Below are 24,313 nucleotides of genomic sequence, written 5' to 3'. Positions count from 1 at the left end.
GGCTTTTTGAGCCTGCTTTGCCATTCAATATGATCATGGCTGATCATCCAATTCAGTACTCCGTCCTGCTTTCTCTGTTTTTGACTCTTTAGTCCCAAGCACCGCATCCACCTCCTTGAAAACATTCAATGTTTTGGACTCAATTGTTTTCTGTGGCAGAGAACTCCATAGGCTCACTACACTGAACAGAGATTTTTTTTACCTCAGACATAAATGCCCTCCCCAATATCCTAAAACAGGAATAGGACAAGGCCATTCAGTCCTTTGAGCCAACTCTGCCATTCAACAGAATCATGGCTGATCAGGCATTCCCCATATCCACTTTCCTGCGATTCTCTGTAATCCTTACTTCCCCTATAGTGCCATTCAACACGATGAATCAGAAAGTGTATGAGGTTATAAATATGCAAGGCATATAACAGGTGTAATCTGAGCCTAAGAATATTACAAAACAGCTTACACTTTATAATTTTATAATTCATATTTACTTCATACAAGTGAAGCACTTTGGGGTATTCAGAAATTTTGAACAGTGCTCTCTGATTGCATCCCTAACTATTATAAGTAAGCACAAACCTAGACTGGACTCAAAACATTAACTCTTAACTCTACTTTCTCTTTACAAACACTGCCAGACCTGCTGAGTTTCTCCAATGATTGTTTTTTTGTTTCAGATTTTCAGCAAAGTGCTTCGTTTTATTTTATTATAGTAATCCAATCAGTTTTCAGAAAACATGAGCTCAAAGCCAGTCATGGCAGTTGACTAATTATGAACTCAGTAAAAATCTAGAAATAAAAGAACTAGTCCAATGGCAACCATGTAACCACTGCCGATTGTCATAAAAATCTATGTGGTTCTCTTAAGAACTTATTACTTTTCAGGATGTAATTAGATGCCAAATAATTGATGAAATGGGACATTACATAAATGCAGGATTGTTTTTCCATTCACAAAATACAGGCTTTGTGGAGAAAGTTTAATGTAATCACAAATCATGCTGTCATTGGTAATTACATACTTGGAAATCAATGATTTAATTTTTACATTGAACTTTGCATAAAATTATAATCAGCATATAATTTTCAATACCCCACATGGTCTGGTTGGTTCACTCCACAAACTACATAGATACCAGACTAGAATGAAGGATTCTTCTTTCAAAGTCCGTATGAGTTCTAAGGGAAACAAACTAAGTGCACTAAGAGATAAGGATCCATAGCTGAAAGCTCTCCAACAAATAACAAAGATCAGCAATTGTATTTATACTTTCACAAAGAATTGACACAAGAATAGAAAAATTCAAAATTATTTCACATGAGATAACCTTTTGAAGTTAAGGAAAAGAGTTGTCAGAAAAGAGCAAAGGGAATTCTAATCTGCACCTAACAATTATACACATTTGGAACTTGTATTGACCTTGATTACCCACTCCCGTAACGTGAAAAAGTTAAAGAGAGAACTGTATAAATAGAGTTCAATACAAGAGTCCTATTGACTTAATGTTAACTCTGCTCCGCTCTCCATAGATATTGTCAGACCTGCTGGGTTTTTCCAGCACTTCCTGTTTTTATTATTTATACATTGATGGTTTCTTGCAATCATAATCAGAAGGATGAATCCTTGATGCCACACAACTTACTTGGATGTAGCGTTGGCACATGTTGTGCCAGTCTATCATCTTTGAGCATGTGCAACAGAGTAGTCTTCCCAGCATTGTCCAGTCCTAGAAATACTAATTTTCCTGATTTCTTGTACAGTCCTAGAATAAATATTTCAACAGTTAAACAAAATATGCTGCGATTAAGTAAAATCTAGCAGATAACAGATATCGCCATCTCATCAAAGCCAAAATTGTTCTGAAAATACTGTACTTTATACTTACCAAAACAGAAAGGTTCAAGATGACATAAGACATGGAGGGGGATTGGGAGGTTAGAAAGTGTGATGGACGCAGGAGAGGGGTAAACAGTCCCTCTGCCAAAACGCATTCCCTCCTGCATTCAACAAATGGGCTGCACCCGGGGAAAGAGCAAAAGGGTCATGGTGGATGGGGAGGGTCCTGTCTTCCAAGTCTTGATCAATCTCCTCACCAGAAAACCACGTGAAATGTGCATTCACGATTTAAAGCAGCACATAGTTCACGTGCTGAAAATGTTTTGCTGGAAAAGCACAGCAGGTCAGGCAGCATCCAAGGAATAGGAAATTCGACGTTTCGGGCATAAGCCCTTCATCAGGAATGAAGGGCTTATGCCCGAAACGTCGAATTTCCTATTCCTTGGATGCTGCCTGACCTGCTGTGCTTTTCCAGCAACACATTTTCAGCTCTGATCTCCAGCATCTGCAGACCTCACTTTCTCCTCATAGTTCACGTGCACTGGCATCAGAAAACAAGTTTTCTTTTCTTGATGTCACAAGTTCCCTTCATGTTTGACTTATGCATGGATATTCTTTGAATGATGCAAGATTTCTTTCCTGCAGAATGTTTCATTTTCGTTACATAGTACATGGTAAGGTAAATTTGTCTATAGTCCCATACAGTTACAACTTCAATCCAACCATATTTCAACGTATTGACTGGGTAACAGAAGCATGCGTTTAACGACCAAAAAAGCCTTTTTTTCATACTTTGTTTCTGTTTTACATACAAATATGGTCCAGATCTACTGTACAACCATAACAATTCATAGGGTTTGACACAGTGAATTTCAAACCAGACGTTTTGCTATATACCTTAGGAAGATCAGCTTTTTTAATAATAAATTTTGAACAGAAACAATCTATACAAGTAATGACTTTCACATAGACCCCTGCCAACTAGCTATACTACAGAATAACAAGTCAAAAGCAAAAATAATGCAGTGCAATTATGGAAAATAATTAAGCACTAGTAATGCACTTGTAATTTTCTCATATTAGTCACATATCATGTAAAAAAACCAAATTATTGTTTCTGTTGAGCTTGCTGCTTCCAGAATCGTTAGTATTCAGCAGTAATCACTATTATACTGGATTTACACCTGACACACCCAATCCACGTATATAAAGTTGTTGAACAAGTTTGGGTACAACATGGTAACAAAAACCAATCTACTAGCTGTCACACTCCAATGACGTATACAATGAATCAGGTTTCAGTGAATTGAATCAAATTTTAAGTGAACAGCGAGGAATGAGCTAACATGACCACAGTATCAAAGAAATCGGAGATCATCAATTTCACTGGTCAGAAAAAAAATCGTTTGACTAAGAGACAGGGAAAATAAGTCAGTTCTCTTTTGCTAAATCTAATGTTAAAAGTTTCAATTCTACTAAGGCATCAAACACACAGCGCGTTCAAATAACATTACACATCTTTCACACACTGCACAGTCACTGAGTATAATCACCATCTCCTTTGCCAATCCCTTAGAGTTAACACTTTGGCAGGGTGTAGGGGATTCTGTAATGGATGGATAATTCAATTCTGGAGCCTCAGACTCTACCACAATGGGCACAGGTGGTGTTTGACAAGGTGGGTAGGTGGCACTTATAATAATAATCATGCATAAATGTTCCAAACTTATTTGATGTTATTGTAGCCTGCACCAGCTGTGGCTCAGTGGTAGCAGTCTTGTTCTGAATTGTAAGATTCCAAGTTCAAGGCCTACCTTAGGGCTAAAACCCAAAATTCTAGGCTGGCACTCCAATGAAGTGCTGCGATAGTAAGGTTGTAACTTTGGTTGGAGACATATGGCTGCCCAGCACCAATCTAGCCCACCACTATTCTTTCACAGTTGGTCACCTTTAATCTCACAGCTTTCCCATCTCAAACAGTGAACTGACTCTTCAATATTCAATAAGATCATTAATAGTTGTTTGGTAGTACAGAGCTCACGTTTTGCAGATATTTTGTTGAATCTTATCATTTATCACTCATCAGGACTTTTTACAAGGATACAAATTCACAGGGAAAAACCAATATTCTTAGTGCATAAGAGGGCTAATTGGATGGCAAGTAAAATGGCTGACAGAGACATTACAACAGAGAATGCATCCACTACACTAGATGTACAGCTAACTGCCATATCTTGCTTCAGTTACTCTCAGGTGAAATAAAGTTTGGCAGTTAACTGTCAATCAACATTGAGCTCATTCTTCATTGCAACACCTCTACTAGAGTGTATTTACCAATATTGATAAATATTCTTCTCTCCTGCAGTACAAATTTTTTTCCCTTGAATTTGCATTCTTGTGATATGTTCTCATGACTGCAAGATGCAAAGCTTCAACAAAATGCATTTTTTTCAATATAGCCCAAATTGGATTATTTTTGATCAGTGAACAGCAATTTTCTAGTATCCTGAATTTAACTATGAAATTAAACTTAAAATAAATCAAAATATACATATTTATTTTAATGCTAAGCTTCTTTAACTTGAATGTTGCTTTAATTCCTGGAAGCTCCAGTGCAATCACGGAGAACTGACAATCTTCTGACACACTGCTGTAGTGTGGAAGATGCAATTTTTTGGATGCAACATCGTTTGAGGTCTTGTTCGCTCTCTTGGATAGACTTAAAGAGCTAATCATGCTACTTTGAAGAGCAGTGAAGTTATTCTATGTATCCTAGCTAATATTTATTAATGAAGCAACATCACAAACACACAGTCTCACATTGCTTTCTGTTGGAGTTTGCTGTGCGCGAATTGGTCGTTGCTTTAGGACTGCTGTTCATTCTATCATTCCAGTGTCTTCATGAGTCGATTGTAAAGATTTGATTTGATTGAGGTAAATAACAGTTTATAATTTCTTCAAAATTAACAGAATTACTTGAATTGCATGCACTTTAAGAACAGAATATTTTTAGTGGCATTTTGACTAGATAGAATATTACAGAAGGAAAGAAAGCATACCTGGATTAGTAACTGGAAAGTCAGTATTGCAAATGGAAACCAGCAGATTACTTACACAAAATGCAAAAGAAAATCTCAAGTTAGCTAAATGCATGTTTCCAAAAAGCATTATCTTGTAAAGGAGTGGTTTGATGAGCCTCTTGAACCATATGTGAAATCTTGCTGCCTCATACAAAATATGGCTCTTCAATTTATATCAAAAACAGAAATTGTTGGAGAACTTCTCAATTCTGAAGGGTCAATAGACTCAAAATATTAACTCTGCTTTTTCTTTACACATGCCGTCAAACCTTCTGAATTTCTCCAGCAATTTCTGTTTTTGTTCCAGATATCTAGCATCTGCAATTCTTTAGTATTCAATTTTAATACTGCACTTCATGTAAAACAAATCATCACACCTTTTCTCTTCCTTCAGTGCAACAATAAAACTTGTGCTGCATACATCTCAGAAGTCAAGTACCAAAACTGGCGCTACATGCTCACAATCCTCTACTTTGGAGAGACTAGTGCCAATCAGTTGGTTGCTTTGCTAATTTAGTTCAGTGTGTGATCCTGACCTTCCACACACTTGCCATTCAGGTTTTTACTTGATAGAATGGTGCTGGAAAAGCACAGGTCAGGCAACATTCGAGGAGCAGGAGAACCTACGTTTCAGACATAAGCATTCCTAATGAAGGCCTTATGCTCAAAACATTGATTCTCCTCAGATGGTGCCTGACCTGCTGTGTTTTTCCAGCACCACACACACTCAACTCCAATCTCCAGCATCTGCGAGTTGACCTCAGGTTTTTATCCCAGAGCTACTCTACTTTATACACTATTTTAATAAGGTTCACTACAAGTTCAATATACATCTTCTTAACTTTGGAAGAGGCATGTTACAGACTTTCAATATCAACACTGTATTTAACCACTTTAGAAAATAGTGACCTCTCAACTTTTCAAGATTCTGGAAATATTTTATTCCAATCATCTGGTCCCATTTTGTTTTTTCTTCACTGACAAATATTTTACCTTTCCTCCTCAAAGGAGTACTGCAACTAATCTCAAAACATTCTGGTGGACAGGTCAGTTTGACATGGTCTCCAACTGTTTCTCTTTCCACAGATGAGTCATGATCGGTCAAATTCCAGTCTTTGCCATTTTATATTTTCAGCATCTATTTCGCTTTTGTTTCAGTTGATAACTCATTGCTTTGATCAGATTTCATTCCAATATACCTTGTAAAATCTGGTTTGATTTAACACAATTAGGGATGAATAATGGATAACTGCTGATGGGAAGCTGAAGCAATTTTTAATAACAGAACATAGGCACCACAGATATAAAGAAAATACTGCAGATGCTAGAAATCTGAAACAAGCACAGAATGCTAGAGAAATCAGTAGGGCTGGCAGCATCTGCGAAGAGAGAAACAGTTAAACTTGAGTCCAGTGTGCCTCTTCTTCAGAATAGGTTCTCTGTGTTTTTCTCTCCACAGATGCTGCCAAACTTGACGGGTTTCTTGAGCAATCTCTGTGTTTGTTACAAACAACACAGGTACCTTACTTTTGGAGGAATCAATTTTCTCATCTCTAATTCAGTAATTTTTTTTCCCCATGAGTATTACATCTTTTCTGGGCCCAATATGTGTTTATCTGGAGACGACATTAGAGGTGGCAGGATAGGTAGAGACAGCTGTTAATAAAATATAGAATATTAGAGATTTCATTAATAGTGGCAAGAAGTACAAGCACCAGGAAATTACACTGGATTTGTATAGGATACTGGTTCAACACAACCTGGAGTGTTGTGTACAACTCTGTCCATCCACATCAAGAAGAATGTGGATGCATTGTAGAGGATGCTGAAGAGGTTTACAAAAATAGGATGAGAAACTTCAGTTCTGAAGATAAATCAAAGTGGGGATTTTTTTCTTAGAAAAAAAAGGTAAACAAAGATGTGACAAATTTTCAAAATTACGAAGTTTCGGAGCAGAGTAGATATAGAAAAACTGTTCTTGTTCTTAAAAGGTTTGAGAAACAGAGGTTGCAAAAGTAGTGAAAAAAAACTTTCACACTGCATGTTGTCTGGGTTTGGAAAACTGCTCAGAAGAGAAGTTTCAATTGAGGCTTTCAAGTGGACATTGAAAGATTGTTTAAAAGGAAACAATGTGCAGGATTATGAAGAAAATACATACATTTGGCACTAATTCAAAACACTCAGGCAGTCAGAGCACACAATAGGCCTGATGAAGAATCACTGGACTCTAAACATTAACTCTGCTTTCTTCCAACAGATGCTGAGAGACCTAACATTCGAGGATTTTCTGTTTTTGTTTCAGATCGCCAGCATTTGCAGTTCTGGGTGCTATTTTAGTGCTGAAAACAAAATGGGCCAAATGGTCTCCTCCTATACTGTGACTATTCTGTGAGTTTCTATTGCTTTACTCACTTTATTATCACAGCCTGTCATTGACGCACTTTGCATTTCACTATCATAACAATTGAGCAGTTTGCTAGTCTCCATGGAATATGGAGAGAACACTTTGTACTTCAACTATAAAATATATATCTAGAATAAAGGGGACCAATAGTTCCCAGTTACAACAGGAATTGCATGATTTGTCACAGTGGTCTTTAGTACAACAATTTGGATGTTTGAATATTGTGTAGTCAAAGGAACCTTTTTTAAAGTAAGATGGCACAAAACATATACAAGGAAACACAAGGTGATCGAGATGTTCACCTTAGAATTTAATCTGCGACAAGTGGCATCAAGTGCAGGTCAGTATTACTTAGTTAACAGAAAAAATAAAAATAAACAAAATAAGTCAGCAATAACAGAGAATGATTGTGTGATCAGGATACTTCCAATCCCATTACGGCTGACCATTTGTATCGAGAATCCATGAAGATAATACACGCTGAGAGGTCGCAGATACAAAGATGTCAAACATTAGAAAGTGAGATATGTACAAAAAGCAATAAAGGCAAATGGAATGTCTGCCTTAACCTTGAACTGTTTATTGTGAGATTTGCATTTAATTCATGTTCGTTGGAAATATTTCCCTGGAAGAGTTTGGGAAAAGGAAGGAGGAAAAGAAATCAGAGTGGGGATGCATATTACAAAATTTACTTGTAAATTATATATGGCATTATGTTTTAGTAAACCATCTGAAGTTTAGACTTTCAGATGCCGGAGGACTGGACAGTTGTTAATGCTATGTCTTTATTTGAGAAGGAGTATAAGGAGAAGCTGGGACATCATAGATCTGTGAGCCTAACATTCGTAGTGGATAAGTTGGAGGAGGTAATTCTGAAAGAGAGCTTTTACATGCACTTGGAAAAGCAAGGACTAATTAGGGATAGTCAGTGTAATTTTGTGCAAGGGAAATAAAATCTCACAAACTTGATTCAGCTTTTTGAGGGAGTATCCAAAAAGACTGATGAAGGAACAGCAGTAGACTTTGTTTACATGGACATTTGTATACCCTTTGACAAGGTTCTACAGGGTAGACTAAGTGGCAAAGTTACATCACATGACATTCAGGTTGAGTTTGCCAGTTGGATACAAATCATCTTGATTCCAGGAGACAGAAGGTGGTGGTGGTGGGCTTTATTTTCAGACTGGAGGCCTGTGACCAATGGTTTTCCACAGGGATCAGTACTGGATCCACTTTTGTTTTTCATTTCATTGGATGAGAATGTAGGGGGCAAAGTTAGCATGTTTGCAGATGACACCAAAATTGGAGATATAGTGAACAAAGAGGTGGTTATTTAAGATCAATTCAGCCAATGGGCAGAGGAGTGTCAGATGGAGTGTATGTTGGATAAATGCAAGGTATTGTATTTTGGTAAAACAAACAAGAGCAGGACTTATACAATTCATGTTAAGGCCCTGGGTATGTTGTAGAACAAAGAGACCTAGGGGTTTAGGTACATAATTCTTTGAACTTTGCTTCACAAGCAGACAGGGTGGTTAAGAAGACATTTAGCATGCTTGCCTTCATTGCTTACACTTTTGAGTATAGGAGTTGGGACATCATGTTGAGGTTGTATAGGACGTTGATGAGGTCTCTACAAGAAAACTGAGAGAAGTTCTGGTCACCCTGCTATAGGAGGGATAGTATTAAATTGAAAAGGATTCAGAAAAGATTTACCAGGAAAGGAGGGCTCGAGTTATAAAAACAGACTGGATAGCCTGGGACTTTGTTTACTTAAGCTTGGCAGATTGAGGGATGAGCTTATTGAGGTTTATAAAATCATGAGGGGTACAGATAAGGTGAATAGCAAGGCTCCTTTCCCTAGACTGGGACAGTTCAAAACTAGGGGAGTTTTTTTTTTAATAGGGTGAGGGCAAGAAAGTTTTGAAAAGGACACGAGAGGCAACGTTTTTTTGGAAAAACAGAGTGGTTAGTTTGTGGAATGAACAACCAAAGGAAGTGGAGGATGCAGGTACAGCTACAACATTTGAGAGACTTTTGGATAAGTACATGAATAGGAAAGGTTTCAAGAATATGGGCCAAGCGCAGACAGGTGGGACGTTGTTTGGGAACATAGTTGGCATGGACTAGTTGGATTGAAGGGTCTGTTTCCATACTGTATGACTCTATAGGATAAGCAGAAATTCTTACCTAGAAACTGAAGTGCACTACAGAAACTATTAGTGAAACCATTATAAATCCATTCAAAAAAGGAGGTCATATCCGAGTCTTACGGAATCTGAAACAGAAAAAGAAATGGACATGTATTTTACACAACAGAATATGTACAGCACAAAGTTTCGATAATAATCTTTCTCAGTTACAGTTGGGTAACACTCAAATTTCCAAATGACACTTTGGGAAAAAAAAATGGGGAGTTTAAAAATCTCTTCTGAAACTGGTTCAAAAACAAATGCAAAACTTTACTCAACCAGTACTTTTTCTGAGAAGCAAATTGTCAATTTCAAATTTCAGCAGATACCCCAAAAACATGGTTATTCTTTTTAAAATTGTTAACTGAGACTCAGTTTTAAATACTTATCACTCTTTTCTATCTTTTAAAAACATAATTTCAGTTCTTTCCCAATGATTCAGGCGTTAGCTTCCAAGCAGAAACATTAGATCCTGTTGCAAGCAAAATGTCAAACCCAATACCGTAATGAAAGCTGTAATCTGAAGGAGTAATATTTAATTCAATAAAAACAAGGAGAGATATTTGGCCTAACCCACTTCTTCCAAAAGAGCATCTACACTCAACTTCAATAAATCTCCCAAAGAATATATGTATATAAAACCTTCTTCTGAAACTTCAAAATGATCAGGGACCAGAAAGAGTTGATTTTGAGAAGCTTAACTGGAATGGTTAAAGTTCATGAAAGTCAGAATGGTTATATCGTCTGAACTACAATATGCCCTTAAGTGGACCAATTCAAACCCAGAGGGCAGCAAAGACTTCACAGCAATATTTAGGTACTGTAGTAGCTTTATAAAATGAAAATCTCTCATACTAAGGCAAAAAACCAAGATCATTCAAAGTCTGCCAAAGACCTCAATGCAAAAATTGTCACTCCCCAGCGGTCATTAGACAGTGGCAAAAATATGAATATCCATTCTGTCATATCATGAACATGAATGAAACAATTCTTAAAATGGTTTTATTTTGTTTAATGTATGCATGTAAAATCAATTCACTCTATAAAATGTATTACATTGAATTAACTTAAACTGATATCAAGCGTTATTCTAGGCCGTCTACAGCAATATTGGCAATTGATATTTTATAGTCCGTATGAGTCAAAACTGCATTTTTGGGAGGAAACTGATGCTTCAATGATCAACACACACATGATCTCTGGTAACCTGTGCTTCAATTATAGCACAATAGTACTTTACAAAGCTGAAGGTGAAATAATTTATGACTCTGCAACTAAAACGTGACGTTCACTGCAAATATTTTTGACAATATTCAGTGACATTGAGGGAGAATTAGCAAAGATACAGGCCTTTCTCAGTCATCAATAATATACAAAATGACAAGAAGAAAATACAAACCCTACGCTGGACATTTGCAGTATAAAACATTGCCACAACAGGTGCAAACAATATTTTCCAGATTTGTTTACAATGTGGACAGTGCACAGTGCCTAAAGACACTTGATAAGATTATGCAAATCTTATAAAGGGCTTTTTGTATATTTATCAAACTGTGATAAGTGTTGATTGGAGAGTCAGGATTCTGCCAAAAGGTGTGCTTCATAAAAAGTCTACTCATCTATGAAAGAAGCAATTATGTCCAATATGAAAACTGATCTCAGCAGGTAGGTCCGTTTATGGCTGAGAGAATTTGATTAGCGATTCCATTGCCCATCATAATTCTATAATATCAACGGGGAGTATGCTTATGGAAATGTTACACCAGTTCAAGATTGGATTCAATTCTGATAGCTACCATGTCCTTAGCCAGGGTGGTGGGGTAAAGCCAGTCTATGCTTGCAACACATTTCTCAGTTTACTGGAGGGGAAAACTGAAGTATGTTAATTGTCCTGCTGAATTATCATCACTTCGGAGGGACCCTTGAGAGAAATATTACAGTGCAAAAGAAAGATACTGATACTTTCACTGAATCAAGGTCAAAATTACAAAAAAAGTCAAGGAATTCCCTCAGCCACATTAAGCTACTTAATATAAGAGTCCACTGGGTTGGATCTGGTATATTAGCATGGAGAGAGAGTTGAAAGATGTTAAAGAGTTAATTTGCTCTGCTGATCTGCAAGATGGGGCAGGAAGGGATGTCTGTTCTACAGGGAGAATGTAAGGAATTTACATTCCCATCCCTTGCCATTCAAAGCCATTTACATGACCATCTCCTATTATTGAGATAATTTACATTGGCATCATCCTATTCAAAATCAATAAGAACATCATAGTTGGAATTTTGACTACTCCCTGTAGTTAAGAAATGACTCACAACAGATTTGACCATTAAGGGATGATTTACATCACACTGTTTCTCGAGATGATGTGGTCACTGCATTGTGTCTTGAGTGGCATGTGACTGAGGGGAAGTGGCTGGGGGTTGTCTTGTGGGCATTACTGACTGTAATGTAAAGATTTCATATAAAGGAAGAACTGTTTCCTTCGTTTAGAGAGATTTCTCTAAAAGCTTCGCAAGCATGACGAAGTGTTAACAGATTCTCCATAGCTTGTACTGTATTGGCTTAATATTTTGGTTATTCACAGAGGTTGGCACATTGCAGTTGCATTAAGTGTGTAAGAATCTCAGGAAAAAGAACTTTACAATCGGCTAACCAACAGGAGAGAGAGAGAGCTGGGATAAAGGGGCATTTTCAGGCTGACGTTGTGCAACCAGTTGAGTGCCACAAAGATCAGTCTTGGGGGCATGTTATTTTTATTCTATAATAAGTACTTAGTTGAGGAAAGTGAATATATTATAGCCAGGTTTGCAATGCCAAAAATTGGTAAGGTAAGTGATTAAGATGACCCAAACAGTCTACAGAGGCATATAGACAGGGTAAGCAAGTGGGCAAAAACTTAATGGAACATAATGTGGGAAAATGTGATCCTTTACAGTTTGGAAAGAGCAGGAGTAACTGAGCATTAGTTAAAATGGACAAGACTGCAGAAAGCTACAGAACAGGTGGTTTTGGGAACCCACATTCATACATCACAAAAAGTGAGCATAGAAGTTTAGCAAATAACAAGAAAGGCAAATGGAATGTGGACCTTTATTTAAAAGTAAATGAAGCGCACAATGGGTACATGTTTTGCTAAAAGTGTACAAGGCACTAATCAGAAAGTTTACTCAGTTGATACCAGATATGGAAGGATCGTCGCATGAGGAGAGTTGAGGAGGTTGGGTCTGTACGTCTTGGAATACGAAAGAATGAGAAGTAACTTTATTGAAACATGCACGATTCTTAGGGGACTTATCAGGTTGGATGTTGAAAAGTTGTTTTCCCACGTGGGAAAGACGAGGACTAAAGAACATAATATCAGACTATGGGTCACACATTTAAGACATAGAGGAGAAGGAATTTCTTCTCTCAGAGAGTAGTGAATCTGTGAAATTCTTTACCAAAGCTGGGTCATTAAGTGTTTTCAAAATTGAAGCAGACAAATTTTTAATCAGTATGGGAATGAAGGGAAAAGGCAGAGAAGTGGAGTTGAGAATTATCAGTTGAGCCATGATCTCACTGAATGGTGCAGCAGACACAATGGCTGAATGGGCTACTTCTATTCCTAGATCTTATGTTCTAGCCTGCACAAAGTTAAATTCTCACACATTCATTATTAGGTCAACCAACTTTCATTAAAGTTGTATTTTCATTTTAATTAACCTAACGGTGCTGTGTACAGAGCCTTAGAACTGAACAATAAGCATGACACCCGAACAGCTATGAAACATTAGTGATTAATGCATCCTCACCCATGCACGTAGGCAAATGTGTCAACAGTGTGATCTCAAGTGACATAAGTTAGGAACATTTTAATCCCTGGCCTGAACTGGATAAATCTCAGCCAAATGGGTGGGAACAGCTGGAGCTTTTGCTCCTGATTGACAGATGGGGATACCAGATGAAGTAGTACAAGTTTGTGGATGCTACAAGGTTAAGATTAGTCTCAATGATAATAACCCATGCTCTAACAGAATGTAGATGCTGCCTGTTGAGTCACATGAGGAACCATATTACAGCAATAGAGAAAGAGGCAAGGTAAAAAATAAATCCAAAAAAATGGCAGTCAAACAACTTGGTTGTAAATAATAGATTTACAACTCCAGATGGAAATACGAGATGTAAATTTTCACTTGAATATTGTAGGCTTGGAGAATCCAGACAGCAGATTCGATTTGCAATTTATGTTGCCCTTGCAACCAAGGGGATCAAACCTTTCAGTGCCCCAAAATTGTCAGCTTTGCTCACCTATCAACTGCTGTAGTACTCCAAACCACTAAAAGATGATAGCTTTCATATTTCAAAGCTTTCTATTTCAGCAACGGAGACAGGAATCAATCTCTGCAATATTTCAAGTTGCCGTTTATATTTTACTGAACTTTAGGTGGGCATCTTCAGCAAAGGGGCATCAACTTTTCCAATATCTCTTGTATACAACAAAATTACAAACAGCAGTGGAGTGAGTTGATAAACATATTCTAAACAGCAGTTTGTGCACACAAAGGATGCACCTTTTTCTTAAGATAGCAAAGTATGCTGATCCATGTACAAAAATTGATCACAAAATTAAAACTACAATAAATGTTTGTCCTTATGTGTTCGCTGGATCACAGACAATCCCCACAGAAACATTTTCACATCAATACTGCTACTTCTGCTGAATAGTTAGTGCACCAAAGACAGAATCGAGAGATAGTGGCTACAACCTCATAATTTTGGCTAAGGTAACAATTATAAGATCGAACATTGCTGCATGCATATTTAATGAATTTTCAATTTTATTCACAAGCTCCTCCATCCCAAAGATGGACGTTTTAATTTGACACTTCTTGCACAGCCTCCATATGTTCTCCTCAACCACAATCCAACTATACCCAGGTGGTGAACACACATGTAATACAATGATGCATGACAACCCGCCCTTCCAAAGCACCACAAATTTCCTCGTACAAGATGTGTTTGTGCCTGGAGCTTTCACTTGGTACAGCTTCATCTAAACATAAACCAGACTGGGAGTTTTGATGAGGTAGGAAGAATAAAGCTTCATATAGGTATTTGAGGAATAAAAGGATGACTAGGATAGGAATCAGGCCAGAAGTGATTAGATTAGATTAGATTAGATTTACAGTGTGGAAACAGGCCCTTCGGCCCAACAAGTCCACACCGACCCGAAACCCACCCATACCCCTACATTTACCCCTTACCTAACACTACGGACAATTTAGCATGGCCAATTCACCTGACCCGCACATCTTTGGACTGTGGGAGGAAACCGGAGTACCCGGAGGAAACCCACGCTGACACGGGGAGAACGTGCAAACTCCACACAGTCAGTCGCCTGAGTCGGGAATTGAACCCAGGTCTTCAGGCGCTGTGAGGCAGCAGTGCTAACCACTGTGCCACCGTGCCGCCCACGGCACGGGAAGTTGAGTGTGGACACTGAAGATCAGAGAGGTGCTAAATGAATATTTTTCATCCGTTTTCACTCGGAAAAAAAAAGGAGAATATTGTAGAGAAGGATGAAATACAAGATATGAAACTGAAAGGATTGAGATAGTTATGAACAGATGTTATCAATTCTGGAAGGAGTGAATGTAGACAAGTCCCCTAGGCCGGATGGGATTTATCCAATGATTCTCTGGGAAGCGATAGTGATGCCTTTGGCTTTGATATTTGAGTCACCATTGTCTATAGGTTTAATACCAGAAGACTGGAGGATTGAAAACGTTGTGCCCTTGTTCAAGCCCAGTGAGCCTTACATCTGTTGTAGGAAAGGTTTTGGAAAGGATTATAAGAGATAGGATTTATAATAATCTAGCAAGCAAGAATTGGATTTCACATAATCAACATGGTTTCGTCAAGGCAGGTCATGTCTCACAAACCTCCAAGTTTTTTGAGAACGTGACCAAGCATGTAGATGAGGGTACAGCAGTTGACATGGTGTACATGGACTTCAGGAAAGCTTTTGATAAGGTTCCATATGGTAAGCTGTTGTAGAAAATGCAGAGGCATGGGATCGAGGGTGATTTAGTAGTTTGGATTAGAAACTGGTTTTCTGAAAGAAGGTAGTGAGTGGTTGATGGAAAATATTCTGCATGGAGTCCGGTTACTAGTGGTGTGCCACAATTATTGTTTTGGGACCACTGCTGTTTGTCATCTTTATAAATGACTTAGACATAGGCATAGGTGGATGAATTAGTAAATTTGCAGATGAGACTGAAGTCAGTGGAATAGTGGACAGTTTGGGAGAATGTTACAAGTTGCAGGGGGACTTGGATAAACTGCAGAATTGGGCTGAGAGGTGGCAAATGGAGTTCAATGCAGCTAAATGTGAGGTGATTCACTTTGGGAAGAATAACAGGAAGGCAGAATACTGGGTCAATGGAAAGATTCTTGGTAGTGTGGATGTGCAGGGGAATCTTGGTGTCTGTGTACATAGATCCCTGAAAGTTACCACCCAGGTTAATAGTGCTGTTAAGAAGGCTTACGGTGTGTTAGGTTTCATTGGTAGAGGGATTGAGTTCCGGAGCCGCAATGTCATGCTGCAGCTATACAAAACGCTAGTGCGGCCTCACTTGGAATATTGTATATGGTTCTGGTCGCCCCATTACAGGAAGGATGTAGACGCATTGGAAAACGTACAGAGGAGATTTTCCAGGAAGTTGCCTGGTCTGGAGGGAAACTCTTATGAGGAAAGACTGAGAGACTTGGGTCTATTCTCATTGGAAAGAAGAAGGCTAAGAGGGGATTTGGTAGAGACATACAAGATGATCAGAGGATTAGATAGGGTAGACAGTGAAAGTCTTTTTCCTAGGATGATAATGTCACCTTGTACTAGAGGGTACAACTACAAATTGAGGGGTGATAGATTTAAGACCGATGTCAGAGGCAGATTCTTCACTCAGAGAGTGGTAAGGGTGTGGAATGCCCTACCTGCCAATGGAGTTAACTCAGCCACATTAGGGAGATTTAAGCAATTCTTGAATAAGCATATGGATGTTGATGGGATGAGCTTAGAATAGTTCACAGGTCAGTGCAACATCAAGGGCCTGTTCTGCGTTGTATTGCTCTATGTTCTAACACCACACATTAAAAATGCATTCTATTCCCACACTACACATTGTTCAAAACAAGATAGTATTTCATATGTACAATCTTAATTGTTTCAAATGATCCCTGATAAAAGATGCATATCTCTGGCTATGTTTCAAGTGCTCCTACAAACAAATTGTCTGCCATCATACCAAACTGTTGTGAACAACTGCTTTGGCAACATTTCATTAAAGTTATTGGTAACTATGAAAATGTAGCATTTGTTAATGGCTTCATAAAATCATACCAAAACTTGGAAGAAAACTAAATATATGAATTCCCATTCAAATGACCGAAAAGAACTTTATACAATAGATTTAAAAATCTCAAATATGCATACTCTTCCATTGTGAAGGAAGCAAAACCATATAGCGCAGGAACATTCCATACACCTAGGCAATGTTCTTGCCAAGTTATACACGTGCATCGTGACACAGCGCTAGCTACACCACCTATTAGGTATTATGATGCGTGCGTGCAGGGAAACAACACCATGCAAAAGAAAACCCTTGCAGGTACTAGTCATTGAAAAAACTAAAAGCACAGTGCCAAACTTTACAGATACTGCACCTAAATAGATTAAATTTTGAATGCATCAGAATTCAAATTCATTTGCATTGCTATCACTATAGATTTCAGTAATGATAATTCCATTTGGACAGACAGAGGGAGCCCTTCCTGTCCTAACCTGATGCCTAAACAACATGTTTGAAGCTCAGAAATTGAAACGTTGACTTCTCATTTTCTCAACCTGGGGATGCTGAGGTCAATTACACCATTGCCCCAATTGAGTTCAAATAATCTAATATGAATTAGAGCAAGATTTTATTTTTCACCAATTTTCTCATTTGTAGGCAGAGAAAAAAAAGGTCAGTCACCGCAGTCTCACAGCACCTTTGGGCTGTTCTCTCATTAGAAAGAGATAATTGCCGATGGTTTAACCTGAGTCACCATATCTCAGGCAAAGTGTAAAAGTAGTCAACGTGGGAAGTTAATTCACGATGTTGGCATTAGTCTGCATTGCAAACTAGCCATCCAGCCAACTTACTTGGCATGGTTGTCTGACCACAATGACTTTATACATTGTGTGAGCCTTAACTGGAAATGCTCATGCAACAAGAGAGTCACTGTGAAGCCCCATATTTTCCTGCCCCTTTGGTCCCTTGCCACAGATTCATGGTTAGCAATCAGAGGTCAGCACTGTTGCCTCAGTGCCAGGGACCCGAGTTCAATTCCAGCTTTGGGGACTATTTGTACACAGTTTACACATTCTGCCCATGTCTGTGTGGGATTCCTCTGGGTACTGTGGTTTCCTCCCACAAAGATGAACAAGTTTGGTGAATTGGCCATGCTAAATTGTCTAAAGTGTTCAGGGATGTGTAGGTTAGGTGCATTAGTCATGGGAAATGTTGGGTTGGGGAATGGGTCTGGATGGGATACACTTCAGAAGGTCGGTGTGGACTTGTTGGGCCAGGTGGCCTGTTTCCACATTGTAGGGATTCTATGATCTATGAGAACCTTTTTTAGGTTTTCTCCTTTCCAGCGAAGAATTACTGAGATCAACTACAAATCAACACAGGCGACAGATCGGATCCTGGAACCATCCTGATTTGCATGACTCAATAGTGATTGGTTACTGGGAGTAATCAAGGAAGAGCACAGCAAAGAGGGTGATCATTTAGTTCAATGAGTGTTCTTGGCATTATTAACTAGTTTTTTTTATCCAACATGTTACTACCAAGTCTGCAAAACATAATCACAAATTATGCCTAAAGTGCAACAAAATTAATAGTACAACAATTCCACCCAGAGAAATGCACATAGCATTTTAGAAATGATAAAAATGGATATACAACAAGCTGTAATCTATTCACTTACTAAAATTAAAAATAAATGCTCCAGGGTTAGAAACACACAAAATGTAACTTAGATGCTCAAGAATAGATTAGCAAATCTAATTAACTGAAACACTGATTTCATATAGTGATGACAATACAAATTGATATTTGTGTGTCAATAGTCCACATTTTAGGCAGTCATAAGAAAACCTTAACACTCAATACTTCACCCATGCCATTTTATGTTCAAGCCTGATAACTAGCTCTCAAAGTTCATTACCAGGAAACAAATTCCAAGATTTAAGTTCACTCAATTAAAATCTGGAACAATCAGCCACACCTCATGACAACTGTAGTGATAGACACACAATTTGCTGTTCATGGAGGACAAGGTATTTACTCTGTTCAAACATAATGTATCTATGGTTTATACATTCACGTGTAGATACTTTAACAGATTTCAAATACAGGAAGTACTAAGATTTCAAGCAATGACACGCAGAACTCCTCACAGAAATACACACGAAATATTTCTGTGCCATTGTGCATTTGACAGATTCTTGATCAAGAGCGGAATCACTGGTTACAGGGAATGTTAAAGGAAAATGCACTAAAGTGGACGCGAGGAGTGTCACAGACCAGCCATGATCTTACTGAATGGCGGAGCAGGCTCTAGGGGCCAAATGGCCTGCTCCTGTTCCTATTTCTTTTGCTTTTGATCTCATCTGCACCCTGTATTCTAAAATTTCTAACCTAAAATAGTTTATCCTCCAAAATTTCTGTTCTTAAAACCCATTTTTTAATCATTGCTGGCAACATCCCTTCTCATATGTCCTCCTCCAATTCAAAGTCCACTTTTGACGGATGACGTTGCTACCAAGCACCTTTAGCATTTTTTGAAAATGTTAAAAGGCATATTAATTGCAAGCATTTTTTAAAATTATTTTTGTGCTAATCTGTCCCACTGATTAAATTGAAATTTTCCTAACTAAACAAGTTTTGTTGCTGTTCTAACCCAGCAAAATATATATCTAGGTTTGTAATACTTGGACTCAAACTTTGGGATAAATAAAAGTTGTTAGAGGATCTATAACTACTACCTACTTAGAAATGGCCTTCGAAATGGTCACTCAGCACTGAAAGAGTTAATTAGAATGTTTGGATAACGGACTGATTTTTATTGCACAACACAGGACTAACAGCTGCCTATTGCATGTGAGCAACCAAAGGTCAAACAACATGCACACATGGCAGATTACACCACATGCCATTTGGGTCACTGACACCATTGGTATACTGGGGGAAAAATCCTTGGATTGTCCACGTCAAACCCTGTAAATCTGATATGCCTCAACAGCCAAAAAGGAAAATCACTGCCCCAGAGTAGTTTGCACTGTGTACACAGTTTTACATGTTTAAGGGATTAACCCTTGAGACAAATGTGATAATTCTGAACTGTGAAACATTCACCTTATACAGTGTGACATATAAACTGGTTCCTGGCATTAGCATCAAACAAGATGCCTGGATCAGCACAGATTAACATCACAATAATTTGTACTGTCTATCCACCGATTCCCTATCAAAAGCTATGATTTAACAATAGACTTTGACCCATCTTGTACTTTTATCAAGCAAACGTGCATGTTTATGCTTGATTACTAAAGAATCAAAAGATTACCTCAAGACACAAGCATAAAGTCACCCAAATTTCCTATTCATACTCACTAGCTAATGAATGGTTTGTTGGACAACTACTGAAGAGCTGCTGCAGTGGAACTTTAAAAAATCACAAATTCCAAACAAACAATGAGATAATTAGATTTACTTGAATGGATTTTGAGAAGGAGTGTTGGCAAGTGAAGCAGTTTCAATTGGGAATTCCACAGTGCCAGTGTCAGATGTGAAACGGCACACAAACACCAAGTGGTTTTCAAAAAAATAACTGAACTAGACATAAATAGTCCCACTGGATTAAAATGGTCTGTTTTTTTGGACAGAAGATCACTCATCCCTTATAAGTCTCCTATTAAGTACTCAAGAACTGAAAACCTAGAATTCTTATTTGGTCATGGGAATTTACTTAAAGTTTTTTTAAAAAAGAGACACCAATGGACTAGCTGGAAGAGTTCGTATTGCTGTTGATATGACAATAACAATTTTATAAAGTACAGGAAAATATTGGCAAACGCAGACTGCCGCCTTCAATAGTGTCCACTTATAAGTGACACCATATGTTAAACTAAATATTGCTCACATAAAATATAACTGATCACACTTTCCCTCAGCTGTATGATAAAAGGTGTGCACAACAAAAAGATGAAAGGGATGCTAGAAACATAAACAAACATGCAGTTGGATATTGTGCAGACTTAAATATGTTCAACCTCAAAAAGCACCAATTAAAAAAAAGACCTTTAACAATCACACCCTCCTAAAATAAATAGAACCAGCACAGGACCATAAAGCATAACAAGAATATTTTGGGACATATTTATTCCTTTCTTGGAAAGTCAGATAATCCCAAATTTCCTTAATAAGATGTTAACAGAATGTGGATATTTGTTAATTGTTCACAAACTAAAAAATATTTTAAAATAAATTTGTTTTATGAAAATAGCATTTCTATTTTCTCTTTTATATAACTCAGTTGCACAAAGTGTTGCTTAAACCTGCTAAACCAAGGAGGAAAGATTCAATTAAATTGGGTTTCAAAATGCAGTCAGAACTAAATGACTTGAATTTACTTCTGCTTAGTTCTGTTGTCAGTCAACTCTTAATTCACAACTAGCATCCAACCAGAGCACTCTGTATCAAAGGTGCTATATGAACTTCACTTCTTGTCAAGATCCAGCTCCTGTATCCTTCCTTAAGGTCAGAAACCGCTCCAAGATTGCCATTACCCAAACCGTTATTCTATTTCATCACTGCTATTCCAAAATTGTAGCTACTGCTACCTTGCATTAGTCATAGCTGATGAAGGGCCTATGCCTGAAATGTCGAATTTCCTGTTCCTTGGATGTTGCCTCACCTGCTGCGCTTTTCCAGCAACACATTTTCAGCTCTGATACTCCAGCATCTGCAGACCTCACTTTCTCCTCCTTAGTCATACCATATTCTAACATCCCCAACTCAAAATGTGATGCACCTGTTATACATGGAGCCTAGCTTGAATATTCAAAATCTGCAGGCCTCAGTCCTCACTGCAACCAATTATCAGTTTGAAATTTAAATATAACCTTCCCATGGATTTTACTGCACAGCAGCATTACCCTCCGGACATACAGTGCATTCATTAAATGCGATACACATTTGTTGATTAGCTAATTAAACACTGGATGACTGTCACTACTCAAAAAGAAGTTGGCGGGACATAGAGGCAACAATAGTAAACCAGGTAGCAAACGATTAACAGTAAAGTGATTGAACCAGCAAAGTAAGCAGCCAAGTCGCGTCGTATTCAAAACAAATGAACTATATCTTTACCTCTGAGATCTGAAACTCAGGAGGGAAAGAAACAAGGACGGGCACAACCCTTTGATAACAATGTTTTTTTGTAAACCTAAACAGAATGGAGGGTGATGAGATTTCATCTGTAGTGATGGGATAGTGTCGGGGGATAGGCTTAGATTAGTTCACAAGTCGATGCAACACTGAGGGCCGAAGGGCCTGTTCTGCGCTGTATTGTTCTATGTTCTACAATGCACCTGGGATTCGGTTAAAACGTATTGTGTAATATCGGGGTTATATTTCAATATTAAAATCCAAATGGGAGTGGGCCACAGCCGGGCAAGGTAGCAATTCATTAGTATCTAATCGGCGTCCCAGCCGCCGCATGCCCCCAGGTCCTGGGAGAGCGGCAGGAGAAGGGCAAAGGGAGGGGACGGGGGAGGGCAAAAGGTGGTCTCTACTCCGGGGATGGAGGTGGGAGCAAGAGGAGTCTCGGTTAAAAAAAATAGGGGAGGGGAGGCGGACAAAGATAGGTGGAAATCATCAGGGGGCTTCGGGGGCGGGGATGGGGGTTGGTAGCAGAGTCTCCGAGTGAGACGGGGGAGGGGTTGGTGGCAGAGAGTCTCGGGCTGTTGTTGGCAGGGAACCCCCTGGGAGGGAAGTCACCGGGAGATAGATGAACACAGCGGTACTCCGCTGCCCGTCCTCTCTCCTCCAGGACAGCTATCGTCAGGCGATGTGTAACTCACCGGGAAGTGTAAGCAGGAGGAGACCGTGGCTCAGCGCCGGGATGTTGTCCAAGGCTCAGACCGAGTTGGTTATCTCCTTTTTTTTCCCGCTGCTTACAATCACCTGAGCGCCGTCAAAGCCACGACACAACAATGGCTACTGCTTCACTTCCGCTAGGTGCAACTTGCTCACTCTTCCCCCGCTGGTCGCTGACTGCCACGAAACCAGTCCCTTGCTCCTCCTCCCCACGGCAGCGGCTCGGAGAGATTGGTCCGCCCACCAAATCACCCTGAGCAGACTTCACTCTCAGGAGAAGGCAAAGGGCATCCAACTACAAGATTTAATAATTTACCCGGGAGTGCAAATAACTCAAAATAGATATTTCAGTTGGGATCCAGTGACTGTGACTTAGAACATAGAACATAGAAGGATACAGCGCAGTACAGGCCCTTCGGCCCTCGATGTTGCGCCGACCGAATCCTACCTAACCTATACTAGCCCAATAACTTCCAAATGCCTATCCAATGCCTGCTTAAATGACCATAAAGAAGGAGAGTTCACCACTGATACGGGCAGGGCATTCCATGAACTCACAACCCGCTGTGTGAAGAATCTACCCCTAACATCTGTCCTATACCTACCACCCCTTAATTTAAAGCTATGTCCCCTCGTAACCCCTGACTCCATTAGCGGTAAAAGGTTCTTAGTATCTACCCTATCTAAACCCCTAATCATCTTATACACTTCTATCAGATCTCCCCTAAACCTTCTCTTCTCCAATGAGAACAGCCCCAAGTGCCTCAGCCTTTCCTCATAAGATTTTCCTACCATTCCAGGCAACATCCTGGTAAACCTCCTCTGCACTCGTTCTAAAGCTTCCACATCCTTCCTATAGTATGGCGACCAAAACTGCACACAATACTCCAGATGAGGCCGCACCAGAGTCTTATACAACTGCAACATGACCTCAGGACTCCGGAACTCAATTCCTCTGCCAATAAAGCCCAGTACACCATATGCCTTCCTCACAGCACTATTTACCTGGGTGGCAACTTTCAGAGATCTGTGTACATGGACACCAAGATCCCTCTGCTCATCCACACTACCAAGTAGCCTACCATTAGCCCAGTAATCCATCATCTTGTTATTCCTACCAAAGTGAACGACTTCGCACTTAGCTACATTGAATTCCATTTGCCACATTTCCGCCCAGCTCTGCAACTTATCTATATCCCGCTGTAACCTACCACTTCCTTCCTCACTATCCACAACTCCACCGACTTTTGTGTCATCCGCAAACTTGCTTACCCAGCTTTCAAGTCCTTCCTCTAGATCATTTATAAAGATAACAAAAAGCAATGGTCCCAAAACAGATCCTTGTGGTACACCGCTAGTAACTGCGCTCCAAGATGAACATAATCCATCAACTACTACCCTCTGTCTCCTTCCAGCCAGCCAATTCCTAATCCAAACCTCTAATGTATCCTCAATGCCATACCTCCGAAGTTTTAGCATTAGCCTACCATGGGGAACCTTATCGAACGCCTTACTAAAATCCATATACACATCTACTGCTTTACCCTCATCCACTTCCTTGGTCACCTTCTCAAAGAGCTCAATAAGGTTTGTGAGGCACGACCTGCCCTTCACA

The 24,313-nt window shown here is 39.1% G+C and overlaps 1 protein-coding gene across 1 annotated transcript in view; it reads right to left on the bottom strand.

The window, feature by feature from the left end:
- sar1b (secretion associated, Ras related GTPase 1B) overlaps positions 1-22,858 on the bottom strand; it is a 29,543-nt gene extending 6,685 nt beyond the window's left edge. The window contains exons 1-3 of the mRNA XM_060836830.1: positions 22,683-22,858; positions 9,509-9,596; positions 1,641-1,760 (exon numbers count right to left, since the gene is read on the bottom strand). Of these exons, the coding sequence (XP_060692813.1) occupies positions 1,641-1,760; positions 9,509-9,578 (190 nt within the window). The 5' untranslated portion in view covers positions 9,579-9,596; positions 22,683-22,858. The remainder of the gene's footprint in view (positions 1-1,640; positions 1,761-9,508; positions 9,597-22,682) is intronic.
- Between the last annotated feature and the right edge of the window lie 1,455 nt (positions 22,859-24,313).

The sequence above is a fragment of the Hemiscyllium ocellatum genome, chromosome 16, assembly GCF_020745735.1.
Source record: "Hemiscyllium ocellatum isolate sHemOce1 chromosome 16, sHemOce1.pat.X.cur, whole genome shotgun sequence".
Classification (NCBI taxonomy): domain Eukaryota; kingdom Metazoa; phylum Chordata; class Chondrichthyes; order Orectolobiformes; family Hemiscylliidae; genus Hemiscyllium; species Hemiscyllium ocellatum.
The sequence above is the reverse complement of the archived record's forward strand: the minus strand, read 5'-3'. Positions and strand labels throughout refer to the sequence as shown.